Genomic DNA, 22303 nt, shown 5'->3' on the forward strand with positions numbered 1-22303 from the left:
TAATTTATCCCTACAATTGCCCTCAGAAGTCAGGAATCCACCTGCTGCTCTACTCCAATCAGAAGTGGTTCACATCTTGTGAATGATATTGTTGCTCACAAGGCTCTCTCCTAACCACTCATATTTTGATGCTGATCACCTTTTCTTTATGGAAAGGCCTCAGACACTCTGCATGGCTCCTTCCAATTGAATTAAATACATTCTACCTCAAATCTCTTCTGACTAGGAGCAAAACTAACACATTTCTCCTTATGTGTTATGTTAAGAGGGAGGCTGACTATTCACTACATTTTTTAATTTAGCTTTTATTTTTTTTACCTTTTCTTGCATTTTCAAAAGCCTATATGACAGGAGTTCCATGCTATCATCTCATAACAAAAGCAAATGCAAAATAAAATGTATACTACCACACAAGCAGATCCAATACATTTAAGTGCTACAAATTAAACAGAAATTATACATGGTGCATAAGACAGCCCTTCCTCCGGATCACCCTTCATAAATCATTCCTATTCCATAAGGTGTTGACCATACATCATGGATTCTTTCCCCTTTTCATATCCCTTATATTGCCTCTTATGAGCTATTAACATGCTTTTCCTCCCTTCTAAGCCCAAATATTGCAATTCAAGTCTGAAGCGTGAACCAGTGGTAACTGGAGTGATTTAAAAAAATTAAAGCAAATAAAAGCTATCAGAATATTACCATATTGTGTTGTCTATATCCTCTAGTGATGTCATTTAAATATATAGTAAGCAAAAGTTTCATAATAGCAACTGCACTTAATGTAATTCATATACAAAGGAAACGCAATGTTTCTACTCTCTACGGCTTGATCTTGATCCTGCACCATGAAGTCAATGGAAATTTGGGGCCTGGATCATGAATGAGGCATTTGGGTGTTGTTGTAATATAAATATTAAATAATAGTAATAACATTTATTTCAATGGGAGCAGGATTTGTCCCTATTTGATTACGCCTAACAGGCACATTTTTTGCAGAAGTTACTTAATACCAATCCTGCAGTCCTTATTCGGTGAAAACTCCTTTAAGTGTGTTAAAATTTGGCTGAATTTCCTTTTTATCATGAAACAACAACTACTAAATAGGATAACTTTGCAGTTACATTTATAAAAAAACCCACAAAGCACATCACTAGATGAAAGATAATTTGCATGCAATAATTTCTGTTGAAAAGAAGGAAAATATGAAATAATCTTCTCCCATTATGTAGCAAAAGCCTGTCATTTTGAAATTCATTTTGGCTCCCAGAGTATAAATACACTCCAGTATTCTTGTGGGCAATGCCAGAAAATCAGCAAGCACTCATTGTCTTCTGCCAACAAAAGTATGACTCTCTGTGCAGGAATTTTCTTGCACATTTGAAAACAAAGCCATTTAGAAAGTCCACTCTTGTTGGTAGGATATGACACTGATATATATTCAACTGTGCTATAAAATAAAGCAGATGCTAAGATACTGATTTATTGGGGCAGTGAATATTACACAGCAACTCTATTTAAACAACTTTTTTTCAGTTAAAAAAAATCTATTGCAAACAACACTTAGAAGTAATACATTGTATTAACGATTAAGTAGTATATGCACGAGTTAAAGTTACAATGCTCTGAGGCAGGGGTTCTCAAACTTCATTGCACCATGACCCCCTTCTACACGACCCCAGGAGGGGGGACTGAAGCCTGAGCCTGCCCGAGTCTCCTCCCTGGGTGGGGAGCCAAAGCTCAAGGGATTCAGCCCCAGATGGGAGGCCTGTAACTTGAGCCCTGCCAGGGCTTTGGCCCTGGGTGGTAGAGCTTTGGCCCTAGCAAGTCTAATGCCAGCCCTGATGACCCCCTTAAAATGGAGTTACAACCCACAGTTTGAGAACTGCTGCTCTGAGGAATTAATCTTGGAGTAGTGCCAAAAAAAAGTAGTTAGGTTGAAGGAATAGTGACAGTTGCAAAGTCTGATAGATCACAACCCACTAGGGTTAGAAAATATAGTAATGTACTTTTGCCAATAGATAGCTTTAATTTTCAGCTTCACACTGGACATAAAATACTCCTAGCTATCCTCGACAAATCACAAGATCAGAATTCAAAATATCATTGCTTTTAAATCAGTGGTGTCCTCCCCAATCCTGGGGCTGTTGTGGTCTCACATAGAACAGTGCGAATAACAGATTTTTTTTTCAGTTGTCTGGCAATTTTCCAAAAAATTGGGGGGGGGAAATATTAGTTTTGCGTCAACCCAGAATTGAAGTTTTACAGACTATTCCATGAATTGGGGGGGAAAACAATGTAAAAATTTAGTTTCAGTTGGATAAAAAAAGCTAAAGAAAATTTAAAGCAAACAAAAAGATGTTTCAAAACGAAAAATCAAAATGTTTCATTTTGAAAATGTCAAAATGAAATGTTTTGATTTTTTCAGGTCTTCCTCACTCCCCCTAAACTGAACAATTCAGGGAAATAGACAAGTTTGCAAACCATTTTGGCGTTCTATATTTTTTTCAACAAAAAATGTTTTGGCCAAAATATTTCACCCAGCCCCTGTCCCAAACTGCAAGTTACAACAACATGAAGGCTTTCCTAGTTTGCACCAGTTAACTACAAAATGCCCCAGGGGGCCATTTGGGCAGCTGCAGATTGCCAGGACACAAGAGCGCTCTGGCCACTCCCCTTTCTTCCCAACTACATTCCTCATGCAGGTGGCCATAAAATAGGTATCCTAGGCAGGGAGAATCCTCCACAGGTCAGAGCTGATGGCTTTAAGGCTTCTTCTCACTACCGAGAAACACAAAGCAGCCCCAACATACTGGAGAATTGAGACTAATATTTCAGAAACTGCTGTAACGAGAGGTTATTTACATAATTTAAAAGCTGTATTCTACAGCTTTCTGTAGCATTCTCAAGACAGTATTTACCAGTTTTCTATCACTAGATGTTCTTATCTTAGAACTGAATTAGGGAAAACCAAAAGAATTACAGGATTTTAAGTACCTGTATCTTGTGACCTGCTAGGAATAAAAATATTTTGGAAGAGAACAGTTAGTTCTCAGTTCTTATTTACCTGGGACCCAGACAGTTCATTAGGGGTTAAATATATGGCCTGATCTACACACACATTTCTGTGCTCTCACTGAATTTTAGGATCTCATTTAAGAATACAAAATACATCCTATGGTTAGGCAGAACAGACTGAGCAAAGGGTAGGCTTGAGGTAAAACTGTATTTTTGGCTTTCATAAATTTAGGTGAATCCTGAGGTTTTTACTAAGTTTTACCTTAGTCAAATTTCCATTAAAGTCAATGGGAGTTTACCTGACTAAAAACTGAGGGGGAAAAAAACATACGAAGGACCTCAAGATATGGTTCATGGAAAAGTACCCAGCTAAGTCACACTTCTTGTATAATAATATCTAAGACACACAAAGGGATTAACTTTCTCCAGATTAGTTACATCATTATGTAAGTAGTTAGTGGAGTCCAAAAACTCCTAGTTCATAATCCTTCCATCCTGACTACTAAGAAGATCATTCTTTGTCCACAAAAAAAAATACCCTCCAGCTTCTGAGCAGAGTAATAATGTGATTGAGAATACATGCCAAAATAAATACATTACAGGAGAACAAGTCTTGATTTAACGTTTTTTTTCTTGTTTACATTTCCAATTTGGGAGAAAACCCTGGGTTGAGATTTTCAAAGCTGACTAAGTAAGTCAGTCACATAACTCCCCTTAATATCAATAGAAGTTGTGTGGCTCCCTGATCAGCTTTAAAAATTTCATCATTCATTTTTAAAAATTATTGTTAGGGTATCCCTTAGATGAAAGGGAAAAACTGGCCCATAAATTGTATCAAACCACTTATGAAGTAATTAAAATATCTTGGCTTACCTCATTAAATCTTGTCACGAGATCTTCAATAACATTGTGTTCACCATTTTGGGAGGAAAGAATAGTCGCCGATATGGAAGCTTTAATGCATGGAAGTTTGCTCTGACATTCAGCATTACTCAAATCCCTGGTTAAGAAGCAGAGGTAGTCAATGGGCAAGATCTTTCGGTAGAGATTCTGTTCCTGTTCAGTCAGAATACTAGCAACCTCCTCTGGGAACTGAATGAGGTGCTGAAGTTCTACTAGCTCTTTACTGATACCAGCTACACTGGAGGGGAGCACATTTGAACCAGCCATAGATGTGCACGGTTGACGTTCTAAAATAAAACAAAAAAATTATTATGTTGCGTCTTTCCTTCATCTATTACACTTGATTGTGCAAAAACATACTAAGACTGAATTTTTTAGTTCTCTTACATTGTTTATTTACTTAAACAACAACACAGGATTTCACATTTTATATTTAAATAACCTAATAAGTTGTTCTAGTGGTGACTCTTCTCATATATATTTACAAAACACTACCTTCTAGAGTTAATTAGGTGGGTGGAGACCTGGGACTTTGGGGATCACTGAGACTATTGATTTAGGCAAAATTTGCCTGCTTTTATTGTTACTGTGTTCCACAACCCTTCCCCTCTGTCTGTTTCATTCACATGTTAAATCTTGTCACGATCATAAATAAGGTGTTCTGTAGAGCAGGGACTGCCTTTATTTTGCTTGTCTGTACAGCACCGAGCACAAAGGGGCCCTGGTCATTGATTGGGGCCTCTGGGCATCATTGCAATATGAATAATGTATAGCAATAAATCAATACCTATGTGATATTTTTTCTCCCTTTTTCCTCTTACTACTAACACTGCTTAGAAGTTATTATTCATTTGCATTCATTGTACTTTTTCATACAAGAAAATGTCCAAAGATAAAATACAGCTTTCTTTCCTCCGAAGAAAACATGCATATATTTGGAAGGGTATGTATTGTATCTGTCACTATAAAGACAGGTTTCAGAGTAGCAGTCGTGTTAGTCTGTATCCGCAAAAAGAATAGGAGTACTTGTAGCACCTTAGAGACTACCAAATTATTTGAGCATAAGTTCTTTTCACTATAAAGGAGCTTGACAATAGATTTATAATTTACAAACAGTGGTGTTTCTTGACATATCTTTTACTTAAACATCTTTTCATAGGAACAAATTCTGATTTTACACAAATGGAAAGTATTGCTTGTGCTGTCTAATCAATCAAGTTAATGACTGATCCCAATTCATTCCCTTATTATGAACGATATGCACTCATCTAAGCAAAGGTCATCATCGACATATAGGTAGCCAAAAAGTCATTAAATGTCAAAGTATACAATTATGGAAGTCTTAAACTACAGAACTTCTGGTTTTAGTTACCATTAAGTTTTGAGAAAGCATCCCCTTCTCATCCCATACTTGGTTGTCCGGCTATACCGCAAGGAAGACAGGAGACACTTGATATGGATTTAATCACGCTGCAACTTTATTATTAGAAGTCTGGGACAACAGCAGATAAAAGTGTACAGTGCAGGCAACTCCATGTTCATTCAGTAACTACCCGGGGGCTTCTGCCAGCCCCCCTTCATTTTCCATCCAACCCCTGGCTTGGATCTTACCAACCCCCCACCCCTGCCAGAGGAGGGTTAAGGTGGACTATAAGAAAGGGGGGTCAGCTCCCTGCCATACCAATCATAGGAGCCCTGAATGTCGTTTCCTCCCCTCCCCCCACCCCGTGCTCCATTCCTTTAACCAAACCTCCTTTTAAAGTCCTTTACTGAGCCATTTATCTGGTCACTGAATGCTTTTCCTACGGAATATCTGCACTGGACATCCGCCCCACACTTACCAAATAAGTTATGGCATATAGCCCAACCTTCTTTCCTCCTCACCATTATAAGCCCTTCCTGAAACCATTGTGGTGAAGACGAAAAAAGCCCTCCACCTAGGCCAGGGGTGGGCAAACTTTTTGGCCTGAGGGCCACATTGGGGTTGCAAAACTGTATGGAGGACCGGGTAGCGAAGGCTGTGCCTCCCCAAACAGCCTCACCCCCGCCCCCTATCCACCCCCTCCCACTTCCTGCCCCCTGACTGCCACCCTCAAAACCCCCAACCCATCCAACCCTCCCTGCTCCTTGTCCCCTAACCACCACCCCCCGGACCCCACCCCCAATCCAACCCCCCTGCTCCCAGTCCCCTGACCACACCCCCACCCCCTGACAGGCCCCCCAGCACCCCACGCCTATCCAACCCCCCCGTTCCCCATCCCCTGACCGCCCCCCCGAACCGCCGCCCCTTATCCAACCCCCTGGCCCCGGCCCCCTTATCATGCCACTCAGAGCAGCAGGTCTGGCAGCCGCGCCGCCCAGCCAGAGCCAGACACGCTGCTGCGCTGCTCTGCAGGAGCGTGCAGCCCCTCCATCCAGAATGCTGCCCACATGGTGGCATGTCTGTGGGGTAGCGGGGACAGTGGGGGAGGAGCCGGGGGCTAGCCTCCCTGGCTGGGAGTTCAGGGGCCGGGCAGGAGGGCCCCGTGGGCTGTAGTTTGCCCACCTCTGACCTAAGTCAATATGGTGGTGAGGGAAAAATTCCTTCCCAGACCCCCTAAAAAGGAGCGACTAGCAAAATGCCCACAGCAGGTCCTAACCAAACCTGGTATTCACAACCTTCAGGGGAGGGAGGCTGGGTGCTGCTTTGCGTGCTGAGTGGAAAAAGGGCTTCTAACATCCTGGCATGCCCATTTTAACCCTTCCCATTTACATTCCCAGGGCATGAGCCAGTGTCACCATGATGACCCTCACCTCTTTTTGATGCAGCTTTTTGACTTCCTCTTATCCCCCCCCCCCCCCCCAACCCATAAAGCACTGCTATCTTTCTTCCAGCAAGCCTGGACAACATATCCCGTTCACTCTTTGCATCAGGATCATCTATCCATTGTGCTGAACAATTATGAAAGGTTCTGAGATTCAGTTAGAGTAAGCTTTCAAATGCTTATCCAGACTAATTGCATTCGGCCTTTTTAGGATATAAACATGCTAAAATTAAATATATGTTAGTTTTACATCAGAGGGATGTTGCAAGGATTGATTAGTTAATGTTTATATAGTACTTTGAACATATAAAGTGCAGTCATTTATTAATTATTATTGTTGTTATTGTGACCAATATTATACAGAGAAGAAAAAAGGAGCTAATTATCTTCCTTTTTCAAGTGGGCAGAGATCAGGGTGTGAAGAAAAGGGCTGGTTATGTTGGTAGAAAAGACTAATTTGAAGTAAAAAAAAAAAAAGGGGGGGGAGCTGAGAATGAGTTGTGGCTACAGATACAGGAAATGCAGGTGTACCTCTTACATGGAGTTGTCAGCTCATGATACTGACTGGTTGAAGACAGGTCTCAATATTTAACCCAAAATATTCCTCTGAAGAGTGAAGATACTAGTTGTATATGAGAATCTTTAACTGTTGGTGACTGCTTCATAACTTCTTCCTAGCTTTAGAGGACTCATTAGTCATCCTAATCTTATGCTGATAGACATGAGGAGAGGTTACGTACTTTACACTGAACTTGAGTTCTTTGAGATGTTTTGTCCCTATGAGTGTTCCAACATAGTATGCTTGTATGCCTGTGCACTCTCAGTTGGAGAATGAAAAGCAGTGTCCACAGGCCTGTGCCTGCACCAAAAGCAATTCTTGTCTCCAAATGAGGGCATATAGGGACATGCAGTCCTGCCACCACTCAGTTCCTTCTCAAAAATGAAGCAGAGCCCTCACAGCCAAGAGGAAGGAAGGTGGGTATAGAACCCATAGGGATAAAACATCTCAAAGAACTCAAGACACTGTAAGGTAAGTAATATCTCTTCAAGTATATGGCCCTATGGGTGCTCCACCATAGGAAAGTCCCAAGCAGTAACTCAGCAAAAAGGTGGGTGCAGAGTTTGCAAGTCCAGTTTGGAGGACTGAGACACCAAATGTAGTATCTCTGGAAGCAGTTAAGATGGCATAATGCCTGGAAAAGGTATGGATCGAAGATCATTTTGCAGTCCTACAAATGTCTTATGGGAATGTCCTTCAGTGGAGCCATAAATATGGACTGAGCTCTTGTGGATTGTGCTGTAACTCTGAGGCAGCTGCATCCCACTGGATTCATAGCAAGTTCAGATGAAACCCTAAACCCACCTTGACAGTCTTGAGTGGAAATAAGTTGACTCTTCATTCTCTCAGCAAATGATACAAACAGCCTCGGAGAGGCCCAGAAGATCTTAGTTCTGTCATGGCAGAAGGAGAGGACCCTTCTGACATCTGGCATATGTAGGCTGGTCTCCTCTCTGGAGGCATGAGGTTTTGGGTAGAACACTGGCAGCCAAATCACTTGATTAATGAGATATTCTGAAGAGACCTTTGGGAGGAAGCGAGGATGGGACAAGGTGTAACTCTGTTTTTATAAAAGGTGGTATTTGGCAGGTGAGCGCTCCCATTCGTCTAGCTGAAGCGATGTATAAGGAACCAAGTCTTGAGATAGAGGTGGAGGAGAGAACAGGAAAGCTATCAGTTCAAAGGAAGGTTTCCTCAGGGTGGAAAATACTGTGGAAGCATATGGAGTATCCCACATCAATCACCTCCAAAATCCATCTGTCCAAAATAGTCTGTTCCCAGTCAGGGAGGAAATGAGATTGCCGATCTCCAAAGGGGGGATGGATGGAATTGTTCAGCACAGGATCCAGGAAAATAGATTGCTTGAGGTCTTCGACCAAGATGTCAGAACTGTTTCTTAGGGTATGTCTACTCAGCAAAGAAAAGCCCGCAGCTGGCCCATGCCAGCCGACTCAGTCTGTGGAGCTGTTTCATTGCTGTGTCCCAGAGCCCAGGCTCCAGCCTGAGCCTGGAAGTCTACAAAGCAATGAAACAGCCCCACTGCCCTAGCCCTGCAAGCCTGAGTCAGCTGGCATGGGCCACCCATGGGTTTTTCTTTTCTGTGTATACATACCCTTAGAGGGAGGTGTTGCTGTAGAAGGGGGAGATCCCCTTTTCTGAGGTCTAGATCTCCTCTGAAAGGCTGAAGGTCTGGGAAACCCTTGTTGCAGGTCGTACTGAAAAGGCCTAGTTCGCTATGATGTTTGACACCTATTAAAATATCTTTTTGTTGCAGGAACATAAATTCCCAGTGATCATAAGATAGCTCTCAAGTCCTTCAGAGGATGGAGGAAGGAGTACGTATCAGAGCTGAAGAGCCTGGGTCCTTCAAAAGGAAGGTCTTCAACTGTATTCTGCATCTCTTTCAGGAGGCTGGAAGACTGGAGCCAGGATGCTTTTCACATAACCACATCCATGAGTAGGCCTCTAGTAGCTATGTCCGCAGTATCTAGGGGAGCTTGGAGGGAGGTTTTAACCCTCCAAAATGAGGGGCCAAAATTGTTCCCTCTGGTCCTGTGGCAGATGTTCAATAAAAAAAGTGAACCTGGAATATGTATTAAAGTCATATTTTGCCAACAGGACTTGGCAGATTGCCAGGCAAAATTGGAGAGTTGTCAAGGAATAGCTTTTCCCATCCAAGAGGTCTAAAAGTTTGTCTACTTATCATAAGGAGAAGGTCTAGAATGGGCCTGTCTATTCCTTTCATTAGCTGCGCCCACCACCAAGGAATTGGGAGCAGTGTGGGGAAAGAAATGTTCCATTCCTTTGGTTGGAATATAATATTTTTTATTTGCCCACTTATAAGTGGGCTGGATAGTGGCAAGTGTCTGTCAGACTGTACAGGCGGGCGATAACAGAGCCTTATTTATTGGGAGGGCAATCTTTCCCTGGGGGAGTGGGGGGAAATATTTAAAATGCCTACCAAGGAGTGTTGAGACTCCTGGACCTCCTCTAATAGGATCTGGAGGGATTCCACTGGGCATTTCATGCAGTCTTAAAAAGCCTGAAGAAAGTGATGGAGGCATTACCACCTCATCTGGGGATGAGAAGAATTTAGCTGATAGGGTGAGTTTCCCTCCATCTGTCGGTCCTGCTATACCGGGGTGTCTCCTGATGCAGAGGAGGCATAAGGTACCAGAGGGAGATCATACAGTACTGGATGGAGATCCTATGGTACCAAAGATTGGTCAGTCAGTGCCTGTGAATGATACAATATGAGTGGGTACTGGGGTATCTTTCTGGATGGAACCCTATAAAATTGTTCATCAAGATGACCCCAGGGATTCCAGTAAGCCCACTGAGGAGGCAGTTAGGGAAAGGGTCCCCATGGATAGTTATAGCCCCCAGCTCTAGGACATCTGGTGGGGTCCAAAAGAGCTCCTTCAGAGTACTGGCTCAGCAGGGTACAGTGGTAAGGTACAGAAAAAGAGCAATATACCAAGACCTGAAGAAGAATCGTTCCTTGGGCTGAAGGGGGGGAGCTTCAAAGATAAGTACCCATACTGAAGGCTGGAGGTACGACCAAGGTTCAATCCATCTAGGCAGTACCAGAGAAGGGGCCCTGGTAGAGGAGTGAAGCAGGGGAGAGTCCAGGATCTCCAAGGAAAGAAATATGGAGGGTGCTGGAGGGCTATGGTAACGAAAAGATTGAGTAGGGTTGGCAGTGCTGAGATGGTGAGCGCAGTGTCTGCTTCTCTAACCTTAAAGGCCTGGTGAAATGGAGATAACTGTACTGGGGCATGTGAAGGAGGCCCATGCATCTCTTGGTGCCTGTCAGTCAGTACCAAGGCAGGCTGATGCCTGCTAGACAATTTGTTCACACACTGCTTCTTGTGTGGTACCGGTGGCTCAGTTCTGGGATCAGATGGAGCTTCAGGTGTACCCCTTGAAGGACATGTGGCCTCCTTAGAGTGGCATTTATGGGGTGACCTACCCCTCTTCTTAGGTTAACTGGAAGGAGAAAGAGGCATCTTCTTTTTAGAAGTCCTAGCTTCCAAAGGGGCTGCTGCCACTAGGGAAGCTTGGGATGGTAAGGCCGATGTATGAGGGGGTGGAGGAGCAGCCATTGCTGGGGCTACTGAATGCTCAATTAGAAGGAGCTTCAGTCTAGCCTCTCTGCCTTTCTGAGACCTGCCTTCAAATCCCATACAGACCTTACACTTAGAGGTGGGCACTCCGAGGCAACAGAGACGGCTAGAATGCCTGTCATTATGGGGAAAGGACCTGTGTCAGGTCTGGCAGGGCTTAAACCCCAGGGTCTTCGGCATAACACAGAGTGCTAAAGGACCAAAACCAGGGGTCCTAACAAGGGGAGGAGGGTAATCAGAGGTGAAAGTAAGCCGGTACGCCCTGGTACGGTGTACCGGCAAGAGCTAGTGCACCGTACCGGGGCGGACCGGCTTCCCCTGGCAGCAATTTAAAGGGCCTGGGGCTCCAAGCAGCAACTGGAGCCCCACACCCTTTAAATCACCGCCCAAGCCCCCGGCTGCCGCTGCTACCCCGGGACTCCGGCAGCGTGGCTCAGGTGGCAATTTAAAGGGCTCGGGACTCCCACTGCCAGTACCCTCCAGGGCCCTTTAAATTGCCACCCGAGCCCTGCTGCTGGAGCCCTGGGGTAGCAGCGGTGGGGCTCTGGCAGTGATTTAAAGGGCCGGGGCTCCCAGCTGCCACTACTGCAGCGGAACCCCAGGCCCTTTAAAGCTTCACCAGAGGCCAGGGCTCCCTCCAATGGTGATTTAAAGGGCCCGGGGATTTAAAGGCCCCGCCTCTTCCAGTAGAGGCCATGCCTCTTCTGGTTGAGGCCCCGCCCCTCCTAAGGACTCCGGAGTACCGGTAAGTCCTTTAAGTTACTTTCACCCCTGAGGGTAATCCCCCTTCCAAACAAAACTAGAACTAAAGAAGAAATAAAATAACTAACAACAAAGTATAAGAAAAAGACTCAGAAAAAATTGCTATGTAAGAAACGGTGGGAAGCTGAGAACAGTACATGCAGTTGCTCCATCTCAAGCTGCAGGTGATTGAGAAGGAACTGAGTAGTGGCGGGCCCATGCCCCCCTATATGCCCTCATTTGGATGCACAAGGCTCTGCTATGTGCTGGCGTGGGCCCACTGACGCTACTTTCATTCTCCGATCGAGAGCACACTGGCAGATTCACATCCTATGGTGGAGCACCCACAGAGACATATACCTGAAGAAGAACAAACCTTTCTACTATTTTTCTTTCCTACTAAAGGAATTATCTAGTTAAGAATGTGAGAAATATAGTTAAGTCTGCCCTTGGAGACTCAAACACAGAAAAGTGTCCTTAACTGAAAAAGAAAATTCACCCTAGAAACAGTGCATCTCTGACTTTTCTGAACCATGCTGCAAGCTGGCCTGCACTGATCTATAAAAGAGCTAGTGTATTTCTAACAGACTATTTTCACAGAAACTCAGCAAGCAGGCAACACATTTTGCACATATGCAGTATTTATGAGAAATTCCGCAGAAGAAATACACCATGAGAGATGGAGGGAAGGAAAGACCACCATATAAAGAGCACAATGAAGTGTTGAAAGCCTCTGTTTTAGTTGACCTTGTTTCTCTTGTTGGGCTCTATCATTTTTGTGGTTGAAGTACTTGCATGCAATTTATTTGGGATTTTCTAAATATGAAAACTAGGGAATTTACTTATAAGGACACTGCCAAGGTATTTTTCAAAAATTTAAAAAAATGTGGAAAAGAAGTCAAATGAATGCCTGTGTTAACAATCTGTTACCATTTGTATCACTATTCTGTGCCTGCATATTGTACTAATGACAGTATCTATAGAACCTCTTTGATTACTGTCTACCAAACATAAGATAAATTATCTCACTGTTTATTATATTATATTTTTATAAACTTGAAATTAACATCTGTTTAGTTATGGAATTGCTTTTATAATTCACAGACAGAAACTTGTTATTCTTTGGTTGGTTATATAACTTCAGGACTGCTGGCATCAACTTTTTTGTGAATAAAGTTTCAGGATTGACTTTGAAAAATATTTTTTTAAAATATATAGAATTTGTAGAAAGATGTAAAGAAAATAAATAGCCCAAACTTTGGGCACACAGATGTCAACAGCATTAATCCTGGTTACCATTTTAGTATTCAACCTTGCTGTTCTTACTCAGACAAAAATCACACTGCTTCCAACGTAAAATTTAACCAAGTAAGGACTGCAGTATGGAGCCCTTATTGTCCAAACTCAAATTCAAGAACTCAAATTTGATACATCAAAAAAGATGAAATGCAGAATCATAATGAAGCAGGATGCTCACAGTAAAGCAACTGTACTAAAAAAAGAAGTACAACTTAGAAACAGTGAACCTCATGCCGAGATGAAAATTGCCTTTCAACAGGGTTTGATGAGTTTATAAATGAGAACATGCAGTTAATGTCTTGCCTTTATTGTCTAGTTGTTTTTGATATCAACATCTATTTTAAGCAAAATAGTACCTCAGATATACTAAAAAACAGTAATGCAAAGGAAGAAAAAACAATACGAAATGTACAATAACTAAAAAAAAAAGTGTGCACTCTCCAGAAGGCTGCTTGTGAAAGATTTTTGGATTGTGACAAATTGTATGTTCTAAAACAAAACATGTGGATTGCAAATAGATTTGGTAATTAAAGTAATTTAATTTAGTATAGCATCTCGTCATTGAAATCCTCAAGCAGAGTTGTCTTTTTTAATAACAGACTTTGCTTCCACTAAATTGGGCTATTCTGAATGACATGATATAAAATCCATAAAGCTCTGTTTCTCAACTGTTATCAAAAGGTAACACATACAGCAGATAAAATGACTAAACACCTACCCTCAACATCTCATACTAATGCCCCATCTACTCCAGCATCACCCAATAGTCATGGTAAAAAGAATGCAATAACAAAAACAATTTTAACAAGCTACACCCAAACATTTCACCCAGATTTGTACGTGCTTTAAATTTCAGCCCAGAGATCCATGAAAACAAACATTATGTTACAATGAAATGGTATCAGCAAACTGTGGTGAAATCCTGGCCCCAGTGCAGTCAATGGAAGTTTTGCCATTGACTTCAACAGGGCTAGATTACACTCTGGGTCTTTTTCTATTGCAAGGTTGTTTTTGTTTCTGGGAGAAATATTTTCTCCATACTTAGTTTTGTTAAGAGCCAGGGAAAAGCAGCTTCCTAACAATGTACATTAACAGGAATATTATAAGAATGTTGTCCAGACTATTCATGGCAAATACTAAAAATACAGAAAGCATTCAGAAAAGTAAGTTTTATACGTAACTTGTAATTGCTAAACAAACATGGACTTCAAATAAAGAATGGCATAACCAGGAAAGTGGTTTTTGCGGTCTCTAGGGTGTTAAATCATCAAGTACCATAGTAATCAAATCAATAAGCGTATGTTACTTTCCTGTTCATTTTACATATAATTTAAAACATTTTGCTCTCTTTCTTAAAATGAACTTGAATCCACTGTTAATCAATTTTGTATATAAAAAACTTGTTGTAGATAAAAATATCAAAGGGCCTGATCCTGCCCTCACTGAAGTCAATGGGAAGTTTGCCACAGACTTCACCACCAGCACGTTCAGACTAAACTCCATTGCATACACAACTGAAATGGATAGATCCCACCTTCTTTCCAAAACTACATTTTACTAAAATAATCAAAGATTCAGAGGCTTAGAATATTATCTCTCCTTGGGACACACCGGTTTCTTTTTCTAAAACTAGTGATTTGGGGTACCTCTATAAAATGAGCACCAGAATGCATATGAAAGTATGACCAGCCAAACCTTATAACTATATGAGAATTGGATTAATAAAATAGTAGTAGAACATGATCTAAGAATTACTAAACAGAAGGCCTGGACTAAAGGAGAGATTCCTGGATCTACATTTGGAAGGAATGTAAGAGGAAAAAGGATTACCGTATATATTCGATCATAAGCCAGTTCGTTTATAAACTGACACCATCCCTCCCCAAGATGGATAAGTAAAAATGGAAAAATTTTATGACCCATTCATAAGCCGACCCTATAATTCAGGGGTCAGCAAACTTTGGCTCCCAGGCCATCAGGATAAGCCGCTGGTGGGCTGAGATGGTTTGTTTACCGCGAGTGTTCGCAGGCATGGAGGTAAACCTAAGTAAACAAAGTGTCCCGGCGTGCCAGCTGCTTACCCTGATGGGCTGGGACAGCAACTGGTGGGGAAATTTTTTGGGGGGGGGGAGAAGCTGGGAGTCGGGGAGTAACCCCTGTGACCACCCCCCACATGACCCCACCCCTAGCCCGGGACCCCCACACTCTCCCCATCCCATCCCTTCCCACTTTATCTGGGGAGGGCCAAGGGAGGATGTCTCTGGCCTGGCTGGAGCTGCTCCGGCAGGCTGGGCAGCGCGGCCACAGCCTGCTCCGGCAGGCCATACTGGGCGGCACAGCCACAGCATGTTCCAGCAGGCTGGGCCGGGTGGCGTGACTGCAGCGTGCTCAGGCACCCGGACGGCGCAGCCACAGTCTGCTCTGGGGGGTGGGGCCGAGCGGCACGGCTGCAGCCTGCCAGCCCTGGAGCTGCAGCTGCTTCGGAGGCTGGGGGGAGAGCAGTGGGGCCAAAAGCAGAGAGACTCTGGCCCGCCTCTTCCCCTCTGTCTCTGCTGCCTCTCTTTGCTCTCTCTGTTGGGGGGAAGGGCTATGTCCCACCTCTCCCTCTCTATACCCGTTCATAAGCCAACCCCCTTCTCTGGTGCTTCCCTTATTTACTAAAAAAAATTAGGCTTATGAACAAGTATATATGGTAATTTAATCAATGGATCTTGAACTTTAAATCAAGTGCAGATAATCAATAGAGCTGAGGTTTTAGTAATCCTCTCCACAGTTTCACAGGAAACACTGCACGTTGTGACAAAGTTCCTCCTCTATCTTGGTGGGTCCTGCGCTTATTGGCGGATTTTCTTGCCTCAGAGATTCACCATGTGGGTTGGGGAACAGCCCAGAGACCTTCCCCTCTGGAAGAACCCACAGTCCAGGTCAATTGGGAGGTTTGTGGGGAACCTGGGCCCGCCCTCTACTCCGGGTTCCAGCCCAGGGCCCTGTGGACTGCAGCTGTCTATAGTGCCTCCTGTAAAAGCTGCATGACAGCTACAACTCCCTGGGCTACTTCCCCATGGCCTCCTCCAAACACCTTATTCTCACCACAGGACCTTCCTCCTGGTGTCTGATAACGCTTGTGCTCCTCAGTCCTCCAGCAGCACACCCTCTCACTCTCAGCTTCTTGCGCCTCTTGCTCCCAGCTCCTCACACTCGCACCACAAACTGAAGTGAGCTCCTTTTAAAACCCAGGTGCCCTGATTAGCCTGCCTTAATTGATTCTAGCAGCTTCTTCTTAATTGGCTCCAGGTGTCCTAATTAGCCTGCCTGCCTTAACTGGTTCTAGCAGGTTCCTGATTACTCTAGTGCAGCCCCTTCTCTGGTCACTCAGGGAACAGAAAACTACTCATCCAGTGACCAGTATATTTGCCTTCTACCAGACTCCTGTACCCCACTGGTCTGGGTCTGTCACAACATCTATACGTAACACACTCAAGAATGGCAGTAACTTTTTCATAAATGGCAATATAATGCAACTTCATTCAATTTATGTACCATTACAACTATTGCTTCCACAGCGGCAGTCTTCTTAATATTGTTGCTGGCTGTTATCTGTGCTTTAGTATATTACATTTAAATACACAAAAATCTCATGTCACTTAGATCAACCCATTGTTCTCAACACTTCAAATTGTTCTTCAATTTTGATCTGACGCATTGTGTATTTGCAATACTTCACAGTTAGATCAAATTTGCAAATTACACTGTCCTTCAGATCAATAGTTTGTTTAAATACAATTACAAAGCAAAACAAGTGAAGAGTGAACAAGTAAAGCAATCAGTATTTATGATGTTAATCTACTGAACCTCACATCACAAGCAAAACCATTGCAGATGTATACTGATATACATTTATGATGCTTTGCTCTCAAACAGAATCTGATTTGAGGAGCTTGCAAAGGGCAGCCACCAAATTGATATTTTATTGAATTAGGTTCTCGTTGTGGGCCAAACAATATTGGCTTATGCTTTGACCAGCATATTGGATGTCAGCAGAAAGCAAAATATGGAGTGCTAGTAACCATGACTGCAAGTCACAAAAAATTATACATTTTAAAAATCAGTGTGTATTTTAAGGATAGGCAATGGCTTCATTTTAAATATCAGAGTCTTTGAACACTGCTCTCTTCCTTACATCAGTTATTGTAATATTTTTGACCAATGTCCATAAAAAGGGTTTGATATATAAGAATAAAGTAACTTTATTACTTGTAAGACAACCTGCCTATACTACTTCTGACTTAAAACTGACTGCAAAAATGACCCAGATATCAGGATTTGGATAGGTCAAAGTGCATCAGATTTACAAAGAAAACACATATGGGCATGGGAAAGTATTCTGTTTTGACCATAAAAGGTGTGCATGAATACTCTCATGAGAGAGAACCTATGCACAAGCTGAAAAATATCCATTCCCTTACATTTACAAGCAGTGTTAGAAGTAAACAAAGATGAAGACTCTATTTCTGTATTAATACCAAAGGAAAGTATTATTCTGCCCCCTAATAACCATAGTTATGAGGCTATCAATACATTTTTCAGTGGTGCTATAGCAATGGCTATAATGCAAATGAACAATGGTCTATGCACTTTGGTAAGCTTTCTCCAAAAATAATCAGAAGAGGACATAACATGTCTGTATTGGACCAATTGTGCAATACTATACCACAGGGGAAATTTTTTAATGTCCCTTGCCAGTTTGATGATTCATATATCAGAATTCCAGATTGAAATTTGGCATGTTCAGTCTCATCCTAGTGGTTAATATGCTTTTCAACAAATTTTATAAAAAGTTTGATAGTTATAAAAAAGCTTTATTTTATACAATATACTTTATACCCCAATTGTAGGTAGGGTGGTAAAAGTCATGATTTAAAAGAAAAAAAATCCGTTTTAAAAATTTAAATGATCTTTTTTTAATTTGTATCAGTTTAATTTAAATCAGATTTTTTATTTACATGCTGCTAGTTCTGTACACTTTCCATTTTATAGTCTTAAATTGTTACATAGCCGTTTTGTACTTCGTTCGTTTCCTAATTGTTAGTATAATTTCAGATTTTACATAAAGATTTTTTTCTACTAATAAGCTTCATATTTAAAATGCTCATCTATTATAAAAGCACAGGTCCAAGGTCTCATTAACATCCTGTGAGACCACACACTCAAACACAAATAGCCTTTGCAACACCACCTTCCATAAGTGAAGAAAGCTGAAATGCTTCAACCAAGCCAAACACCTCCATCAGACTCTGTAATCTGAATTCAATGGCATTTGTGCTCCTAAATCACTTAGGGTATGTCTACACTCCAGGCTTACCTAGAGCTCCTATCCAGGTTTTATCCCAATCCCCTGACCATCCCCAAACAAAACCCTTATGCACAAGATTATATATGCTTTGAACCCAGGCTTGATTGCATGGCTGGGAATATGGGTTAGACAGAGCCTGAATTTAAAGCAGGCTCTGACCCACATACTTTGCAGTGAGGATGCAACTAAACCCCAGGTAGTGGAGCTCAAGTTTTGATAATCCTCCAGTGCCATCCCACAACTTCTGAGGCCTATATGTTCCCATCCTTTTACCAACTCACTTACCATTTGCCTCCTATACACCAGATGTATCCGTCACTTTATATACACCCGGTTGTCATTTAATAGTTCATTCCATGAAGCCTGCTCTAATTCTGCAGTACTCAGCTGACCTCAGCCAAACAGCTGTAGAAGATGATGTCCTAGCGTGCTACTAGCTGGCCAGAGGAGAATACCATGTGCTGGTTAACCTCTAGTGCAAGTGTACAGTAAGGAGCATGATTTTGGGAGAAGCATCCGAAGTCTGCACTGGTATGAAAACATGTCAAAGAGGCTGGCAGAGGTGGGGATCAAGCAGATGGCCATCCAATGTGGGGAGCACATGAAAAAATTAAAGTGTGTCTACTGCAAGATAAAGAAGTCCAGCAACACCCCACCTCGCTGCTCCTACTACAAGGAATTCAACCACCCAAGGTACTCACCACGACCCAAGCACAGAGCCCACAGTCCTGCATGACAGAGATGGTATGTTTTTTAGACAGGAAGCAGAGAGGATGTCAGTATTGCCAACTCTTGTGATGTTTTGCAAGTGACGGAATTTTGGCTGGGACTGAAACTCTAGCCCTGTAGCAAATCTGAGTCCTGGGGAAAACCCATTCTGATTGGCTGCCTGTCCCCACTTCCCTTCCTCCTAGAGCAGCGCCACCACTTTGCTGTAGGCAGAGCTCTTTCCCTCTCCTTCCCCTTCCGCAACCGGAAGACATTCTCACAGGAGGGGAGAAGGGAGCAGAAAGAGCCCAGCAGCTCAAGGTGGCTCTTCTCCCTCCTCTGAACAATGGGATGGATCTTTTGCTTCTCCGCCTCTCCCATTGCAACACCCAGCATGGAAAGGGACAGAGGGGATGAAAAGCGCTTGCTGCCACAGACAGAAATGGGGAGAGAAAGAGGATCCTGCTGTAGCAGCCCCACTCCCTACAGGCCTGGGACAAGGGGATGAAGTATCCCAGAAGAAGCAGAGGAGGACGGGGGGTGTGTGTGAATAGATGTGGGGGAAGGGCTGAACTGATGAGGGGACCAGCTAAACTGATGAAGGGGCTGAACAGATTGGCACTAAACTGATGAGGGGAGGGTTGAACTGAGAGAGGCAGAAATGATGTGGGGACTGGGGAATAGGATTGATTTGGGGGCTGGAGCAAAATTAATTGCTGGGCAGGGGCTGGGCAGACATGGGTGTCACACTCCTGAAGCAGGGGCCAAAAATCACTTTACTCAATAAATTTGGGGGAGAGGACACCAATTGTCTCTCACACACACTGGGGATGGGCATGGGGAGTTCAAAAATCAATAGACACACCAAAAGACACAATATCATTTTTTTACAAGTCTCATGACTTTTGGGTCAATCTCAATCATTTTTTATCTCAAGGGGTTCTGACTCAGGAGTTTTGATCTTTTGAGGCTGGCAGTACCAGGATGGGGATGACACTAGAACAGACTCTGGTGGCAGAGAGGGTGGAGGTGCGGGGAACACAGCCCAGTGATTAAACAGGCCCTGGAGCTGGTCATGCAGCTGGATAAGCTATGGTACATCCTGGGATCATATTCCAAGGATCTGTTTAGGGATGGGCTTGGGGGAACAGCCTGGAGAGGAAGTGGCCCTGGAGCACAAGCAGGACCAGGGGCTGGAACCACAAGCTCCTCAGTGGCAGCCACCAAATTTGCTGTTATTATGAGGGAAATAGCAGCATAAGTGGGAAGTTTTCCAGGTTATGACCAATACAACTGTTGTTATGGAGGACATTACGTACAATGGGATCGCTTTTAGCTTCAGTCCAGGGTGGAAACCACGCCATTACTCTGACCACCTTTCCTCCACCACCACATGTTCCACAATGGATTCCAAGCAGCAAAAAGTAATTTAAACATACAATTAGCAATTCATTATTATTAAATGTAAACTGATTTTTAAAAACAAAACAAAACTGGGATTAGAGGTTTAGCAAGCATGAGTGCATATTTCAGCACACACCACTGTCTTTGTAACTCTCTCACACCAGTAGACTGTGATAGAGTTATACCATTACTAACATTAGAGCATTGTGACAGACAGCCTGGATTATAAATCCCAGTGGTTGTATTAAGTAATAAAAATCCCTTGGTGATGGCAATATTTGGTTTCCTGATGTTCTCTATGTGTGGCATGTTGTCTGATTGGGAGTAAAAGGCGTGAAAAGCCGTTCTGTTGTTAACAAGTTTTTGTATCTTAGTTCAGCAACAATATATACCCAAATTTTCCTCCACTCGTGACTGGTGATGCTTGAGAATTTTTCATACAGGAGAAACTCAAGATGGTCGATGAGCTTTCCGGACAGGGTGAGCTTCCCAAAGCTGCCCCTTTAGTTTACAAGCCCTCTCTATTCCTTGATATGCTGTTCAGTCAAGAGGCAATGAAAAAAATCTCCTTTGCAATGATAGGTGGAATTCCACCACAAGCCTGGAAAAGTTGCTCCCTAGTCCTGGAGCTCCATCCTCTAGGGTTTCTCCATCCTGAAATAATATTGAAACCAATATTGGTGTCAGGGCCCTAGTTGGATTGCCCTAACACCCCCTGGCCAAATCAGGTCCCAAAAAAGTATTTTTTTTTAATTAATTAAATCTGAAATTCTTACCATAGTGTGTCTGTGGTCTGGCAACCTGGCTAGCAGCCGTTTCTGAACAGGCCAATGTACATAAATGAAATAAAGGCATACCACGTTGATAACAGTATTAACCTGTGGTTTTGCTATGACACAAAACATAAAAGAGGGAGGATTTTTTTGTTTGTTTGTTTCCTTCCATAGACAAAAAATAATAGGCCCTTTCGTTTCCTTGGAAGGGCATTCCACTTCTGCTGGACCAAGGCAGAGGTCTAGGCCTCTTTGGGCGGGGGGAGAAAAAGATTCAGGAATGACCCACTGTATGAAATGCAAATGACTTTGGGTGCAAGTCAGACAAGCACCTGGACTATCAGAGAGGTAAGGAGGAGGACATGGAGAGGGAAAAGAGAATGGTTGGGCAGTACCTAAATCATGACTGAAGGATGAAGGAGCAGGACCAAGAGCAGCAAAAGGAGCTGTCTGAGTGGCTATTCACCCTGATAGCCAGCAGACGTCAGCCCTCAGCTTCTGCACTGGCACCAGCTTTAGTATCACCACCAGTACCCACAAACTATCCTCCATACTATCACGTCATGCATCTATTGCAGCCACTGACACTTGAGGGGTAGATGGGCTCGGAGACACTTCATGAACTGGAATGGGCAGATGTTTCCCGTTCATTCTATCCCTGTGCAATGGAGTAAAACCTGTACATGCAGGGAAAGGAGAACAGGTACATTTCTGGTATCCAGTTCCACTACCAGTGAGACTGTACAGCTTGCACTTTATCTAATGGCGCAGTTTTGCACGTTTTTGCATTTTTTAACTTTAATTGCTGCTTGTTTACAGGGAGGAGCTATTAATGGGGATTTTCTATATCTTAGTAAAGAGGAGAGGATAGAAATTGATAAAGAAAAGATAGGAACTGAAGAGAAACAGTAAAATGAAAAAGAGTCCCATTCTATTATATCACATGAAGGCAGATAACTAAAAAGGGCCAAATTTTTAAGTGCTTGTATACAAACACTAGAAGTCTAAATTCTAAGAGGTGTGAACTTGAGTATGTGGTATTAAATGAGGATATTGATATAATAAGCAACACAGAAACTTGGTGGAATGATGGCAATCAGTGGGACACAGTA

At 42.9% G+C, this 22303-nt stretch overlaps 1 protein-coding gene across 4 annotated transcripts in view; it reads right to left on the minus strand.

Moving 5' to 3' along the window:
* Positions 1-22303, minus strand: part of PLCE1 (phospholipase C epsilon 1) — a 329780-nt gene that overhangs the window by 118362 nt on the left and 189115 nt on the right. For all 4 annotated transcript variants that reach the window (XM_065552073.1, XM_024107295.3, XM_065552074.1 and 1 more), the window contains one exon: positions 3895-4211. In XM_065552073.1, coding sequence (XP_065408145.1) covers positions 3895-4211 — 317 coding nt within the window. The remainder of the gene's footprint in view (positions 1-3894; positions 4212-22303) is intronic.

Source organism: Chrysemys picta, chromosome 7, assembly GCF_011386835.1.
Source record: "Chrysemys picta bellii isolate R12L10 chromosome 7, ASM1138683v2, whole genome shotgun sequence".
Classification (NCBI taxonomy): Eukaryota; Metazoa; Chordata; order Testudines; family Emydidae; genus Chrysemys; species Chrysemys picta.